We start from the raw sequence: 6000 nt of genomic DNA, 5'->3' as shown, positions 1-6000 counted from the left end.
TAGAGGTTTCTCTATTAAAGTCTATATTGGCTTTCAGAAATGTCTATTAAAGCTATGCCAGAGTATTGACATATCAAAAATTAAACCAGACACATTAAAAATGCATAATTTACTTTAATTTTTTTGGCACACTCATTTTAAATAAAAAACACTATCCCTAACTTTATTTTTTTCAATATGGGGTAAGAAAATAGATTGTATCAAACATTCCAGATTAATTACCATAACTCAGAATAAAGTAATCTTTATTAATATGCAACCTTCTAAGTTTTTGTTCATTGTATAAGGGAAGTACAAAGACTTAAGCAATAGCAACAGAGAATAAAATACCTTTAAAGAATAGTTTGACAAACCTGCAGCCAATCTGGCTCATTCTGACAATGGTCCCTTGTAATGAGTTATTTCCTCCTATATAACTTTCAGTTCAAGCTAGAATCACTTACTACCAGGAAGGTCAAGTTAGTTTCCAGAATTACATTTTCATAACTGTACATCAGGGTGAATCATAACGATAGAATGGAGTGTCAGTTGTACATGTGTGCCATATAACTATCTGCTCAGACACTTATAAAAAGATTAAACAATGAGAAAGTAAACTTCAAAGTACCTGGGGCTAGGTCCACATACTACACACACAAGGAAGCACTGGTCAGATTTATTTTAAATAGTTATTAACAATTCCAAACAATTATTAAAACAATGATTCAACAGAAAGCCTGGAATTGAGATGTTTTCATATGAGTTTCAATTTTCCTGTACATGACCCCAACCCCCCTCCAAAACAAAGCAAACCATAACCAGATGGAGTAAAATTTCATAAGATATTTACTTGCCCACCAGAAGACACATTTCTCCACAGAGGGCTTTTAGTACATTCTTATTTTACGTAAGACAACTCAAAAGGGTACAAAATAACATTTTTTACATATCTGACATTTTATCTTCCTAGTAGAACCACTGACCATTTAATACGTGACTCTGCTTTTGTCCCCTTTTTTAAAACCATTTCCAATGGTTCAGTATCTCTCCCTCTTGTTCTTTCAGGTTGGACATGACAGTGAATGGACTTTGGCAGATGTCCAACATAACTGACCAGCATTTTACATATGTACACTAACAATATTATTTGGTACAGTTTTCCAAAGTTGCATGAGTATGGAATCCATGAGAATTTACTTACAAATAACTACCAATTACTCTTGCAGTAGGAGGCCTCCATTCCTGTAACAGTCTGATGAATGCAAGTATCAATGCAAGTGTAAAATTCTGATTTTTCGTTTCAGTTCTGCAAAGAAGTCTGCTTATATTTCATGCTGTGTCTTCACTGCAAGATGGGAAATAACTGTTTACATCAAATTTCATAGAAAAGTGTAAAAGGAAACAGTCAACTAGATGGTCTGATTTTTTTAGGATATTAAAAAAGAAGTCACTGTTTTATGACTTTGTTTTTGATAAGCCTTTAACTCCCTCCACATTGGTAAGGATCATGTAGCTGAGAAAACTAAATACAACTTAAATTCCAAAGAAACTGGAATTTTAGCCCCTCCACTCCCCCCCAAAAAAACTACTTGACTGCATTTCCCAGTGGAAATGACAACTATGGACAGGGCTGGAGGCCATGTGTCTTTTGACGTGGGACCACACAGAATTTAAATGCATATTTATTAAAAATTTGCACAACGGTTGGTTGTAATTGGCATTTAAAGTTCATGAAACTTAATAAAGCCCATTAAAAATAACTTAACTGTACAAAATGGATAACAAAAACAACTGGCTAACTTAAAAAAGGAACCACTTTTGTTTAACTGACATATAAATATCTTACTAAGAATAACCGATGTGACTGGGATAGAGTGTAGAAACTGCTTAAGATAGTTATAACAGCATGGTGATAGGCTTTTCAAGGTATTTTTTGAATTCCGCAAGCCACTGAGCTCCAACTGCTCCATCCACAACCCGATGGTCACAGCTGAGTGTAACAGACATCATACTGGCTACATCAAATCTAAGGAAAAAACAAATAATAAATCATGTACTCTGAAAGTAGTCACCAGATTTTCAGACCTTACGTATTCCAGAAAGTTAAAACCTGGCCCAAAAGCAATAATGCCATCAACTGTAGCAACTCCCTCCCTCACCTAAATTCATTGCTTGAAAAGACAGATCGGACGGCTAAAGTGTAGTCCTTTAACATCCAAGAAAGAATAAGATTTTCAATAGGGAATTTATAGGTTGCTACATTTGAACAAGATAAAGACAGTCTGCCCCCAAAGAATTTAATTTTACACTTCTAATATTACTTATCTTGTTCTGATATAAAAATACATCAAAATCTGGACCGTAAAAGTAGAGTTTAAAAAAATGGTCTAATAATTTAGCAGCTAGTTTTCCCCCATGTAGCACTTACCCTTTTTCATTATCTGCTGGAACCAGCCTATTCTCTGAAGCACCAACTGCCAAAATACATGCCTGAGGTGGGTTAATAATGGCAGAAAAATTCTTAATCCCAAACATACCTAAATTTGAGATGGTAAAAGTACCACCCTAACAAAGAAGAAAAAAAAGGAGAAAGAATATAACATCAGAAAACAGAATGCTTTAATTCCTTCAAATATGTAAATTATTACATTGCATAAACAGGTAATGTAAGGAGAACACATAACTAGGCAATATCACAAAGCCTACTCGGGAATTTTTAATACATCAGAAAGTGCACATGTTCCATTTAAGCATGACCAGACTCAAACTCAAACTTCAGTTTGTAATCATTCTACATAAGAGTAACAAGATAAGGTGTTGGGAAAACGACACGTGTACACAAGTTGAAATGTTTATTTAATTTCCTACAGCACCAAAATCCAGAATCTCACGTTGTCTTCAGCATGTCCGTCACAACAGCAAGTGATAGAATCAATAGGCAAGAAAATGTTTTGATATTTTTTAAGCCAACATAAAATAAGTCAACTATTCACCTGGAATTCATGTGGCTGAAGTTTACCCTCTCGTGCTTTGGCTGCTAAGGAAACTACATCATTAGCAATGGATTCCAGTCCTTTTATATGTGCATTAAATACAATAGGGGTGATGAGTCCAGAAGGAGTACTGACTGCAACACTAACATCAACAACATGATTTCTGTTTGGGGAAAAAAAACAAAAAAGAAATATGATCTGAATAACCGGCAAAGTTATTAAGTATTTCTTCTGAGCAAAGGAAATTTTTAAAAAAGGTTTAATAAGTAGTCTGAATTACAGCTGACCTTTACACAGCAGTTTTATGGGAAGTGTTTTATAACTAAAATGCTGAAGGAATTCAGAGGACAGAGATCACATCTGGCTGAAGTGATTAGGAATGGCTTCACTTAGTACTAGGATAGGTGCCCTTAAGAGGTGGTGGGATCCCTCTGCTTTAAGCAGAGGATTGGATCAGACGGCCACTGAGGTCCCTTCTGAACCTCAAATTCCATCACTCTGTGAGGTTCTATAATGTTATCCACCTACACCTCATCACAGGCTAGGATTCCAGTCCAAGCTAGAATTATTACAGACTTTAGGTAAATATTCTCAGATTTAGGAGGGAGATTGGGACAAATCTGGAGAAACACCAAATACAAAATAAGTAGATTGATTTGGCAGAAGGGAAGGGGGTTCATGTATGGAACATTCCATCTAGAAAAGCAAATTAGGGCCAGACTATACGTGGAGTGCCTCAAAATGGTCAGGTAGGGAGTTTGGACTTCTTCCTGAAGACCAGGGGCTCATATGTAACCTTTTTTAAAAAATTTGAAAACATCAACATAATTGGTTCCCTTTGTAATTCCTATGTTTTATATACTTAAATATTATTCAGTGAACAGCAGCCTTCACCAGACTACCAAAGGGATTCATAACACAAAATAATAAAGACAGTTTGAAGATTTTGGAATTGGAAACAATTATAAAAATTAAATAGTATACAAATACATGTGCATATTTGTAATATATATGTTGCTTGTCTTTCACTATTAACTATGAATGACTGCTATCTCTGTGCAGGTTTGGATAAAAGATCAAGCTGTGATTAATAGTACTTTCTACAAAGGTACATTCTATTTTCAGCTGCAGCCACTATCTACAAAAGTTGTGTTATTTATAGCTCAATCTATGACTTCCAGTTAGCCCAAAATCTTGGTTCAGAAGACCTTTGCTGGACATCAAGTTTATGTGTAGATTGCTCTAGCTTCCCAGGAGTCCACACTGTTTGAATTTAGCACTTTAAATTTTCCACGAAACAACCTGGTGAGATAGATAATGCAAATATCATCCCCAGTTTTAGATGAGGAAACCAAGGCTCATAGTGGTTAAGTTACATGCTCAAGGTCACACAACTAGTAAATGTCAAAGTCAGGATCTGAATCAGTCTTTCCACAATACCACACCTCCTAAAACTACTAACCTAGTGATTCTCCAGCTTAGTCATACAGGCTAAAAGTAAAGATAGACAAAGACTCCACAGATTCCATATTGGCCTTTTCTCTTTGTGGTATCAAACATGTGAGAAGTATCTTCAGTAGTCACTCAGGGCCTATTTGTCAAACAAGGCATTTGGCCTCTATCCTAGGGCTCAGGCACCTAATAATAAGAGGCGGGCAAGTAAAGAAAACAGAGGCTATGTTATGGTGCTCTCCTTTGTACTACATTGGTGCTTCTTAAAACAGGGCTAACAGAACAAAATTACTTGCTCAACTTAACAGTTATTAAACAGTTTGCAGCTGGGCCTTAAATCCAAGTTTTCTGACCCTGACATCAGGGTATGGGAAGGATAAGAAAGGGAATAAGCATTTATATAGCACCTACTATGAGCCTGGCACTGTGTTAAGCACATTTTACAAATATTATCTCATTTGATCCTCATAAAAACCCTGTAAAAGGTAGGTACTATTATTATCCCCATTTTAAAGGTCTCAGGAAACTGAGACAAACAATGGTTAAGTTACTTGTCCAAGGGTCATAACTTGGCCATATTTGGTAACTAGCAACTAAGGCCATATTTGAACTCAAGTCTTCCTGAATACAGGCCCAGCACTCTATCCACTATGCCACCAACTGTGCGTTAAACATTTATACAACACTTTCTCCTTGTTCTGAACACTAAGAGTTTATAACACAATTAAACATTCAACCACATGATGAATAAATTACTTTCATCACCAGACATAGGGAAGAAAACTTTTCTTCTGTTTCTACTTTTTCCCTGGCACTACATCAACTAACACAATGATGGACATATTAGGCATTTAATAAATACTTAGTAATTAATAGCTTACTTCAATAAAGCTATACTTACTGCCTTATAACTGTGTCCATCCAAGAAGAATTAGCTTCAGGTACTTTCAAACACGCCAAAGCCGAAGCTTTAATGATGAAGTCGTTGACAGAAATCTTACTCTTCCCTGCCAATGTCTGTAAAGAAAAAAGACAATCTGTTGCTATTTTATACCATAAAGCCTCAAACTGCACAATCTTAAAAGGAAAGAGATTACATGATACAAAATCTAATCTAAATAGATGGCTGGTAGAAATGTTAAAATTTTTAGCATAAAGCAAGATGAGTTAGAGATACTGACATTTAATGTTGTTTTTAGTAAAATGTTTAGTTTAAGAAAAAAATCAGTATTAAAAAATTCTCCCATTTAATATAAAGTTAGTGGATCTAGTTAATGAAAAGCTGAAGTTCATTTAACATTCCTTTTTGCATCTTCAACTTTGGAAACTTGAGTTCAGGGTTCTGAATCAATTTCCTTCAGGAAAATCTCAGCTCAATGATCCTAACTTAATTTCACTTGCTTTTCTATGGTTACTATGAAATAAGAGTTATTTGGTTTTTGTGGTGAAATGAAATTTTGAAATGAAAGAAGGCTGTTGCAGAGTCTTGGAGAAACTACCAGACAAAAACAATAATAAACATTTTATCAGAGGAAAAATAAAGGTTAGGCAACAGCACAGTGAAAAAGAAAAGCAT

General features: G+C 35.2%; 1 protein-coding gene across 2 annotated transcripts in view; it reads right to left on the bottom strand.

The window, feature by feature from the left end:
* Positions 1-228: 228 nt before the first annotated feature.
* The window catches only part of DLAT (dihydrolipoamide S-acetyltransferase), a 31474-nt gene continuing 25702 nt past the window's right edge, over positions 229-6000 (bottom strand). For both annotated transcript variants that reach the window (XM_020989768.2, XM_020989767.2), the window contains 4 exons: positions 5326-5441; positions 2973-3135; positions 2408-2544; positions 229-2005 (listed from right to left, as the gene is read on the bottom strand). In XM_020989768.2, coding sequence (XP_020845427.1) covers positions 1876-2005; positions 2408-2544; positions 2973-3135; positions 5326-5441 — 546 coding nt within the window. In that variant the 3' untranslated portion in view covers positions 229-1875. The remainder of the gene's footprint in view (positions 2006-2407; positions 2545-2972; positions 3136-5325; positions 5442-6000) is intronic.

Source organism: Phascolarctos cinereus, unplaced genomic scaffold (assembly GCF_003287225.1).
Source record: "Phascolarctos cinereus isolate Bilbo 61053 unplaced genomic scaffold, phaCin_HiC Scaffold_726;HRSCAF=1367, whole genome shotgun sequence".
In the NCBI taxonomy this organism is placed as follows: Eukaryota; Metazoa; Chordata; class Mammalia; order Diprotodontia; family Phascolarctidae; genus Phascolarctos; species Phascolarctos cinereus.
Note: the sequence above shows the minus strand (reverse complement) of the source record. Positions and strands in the feature narration are given on the sequence as shown.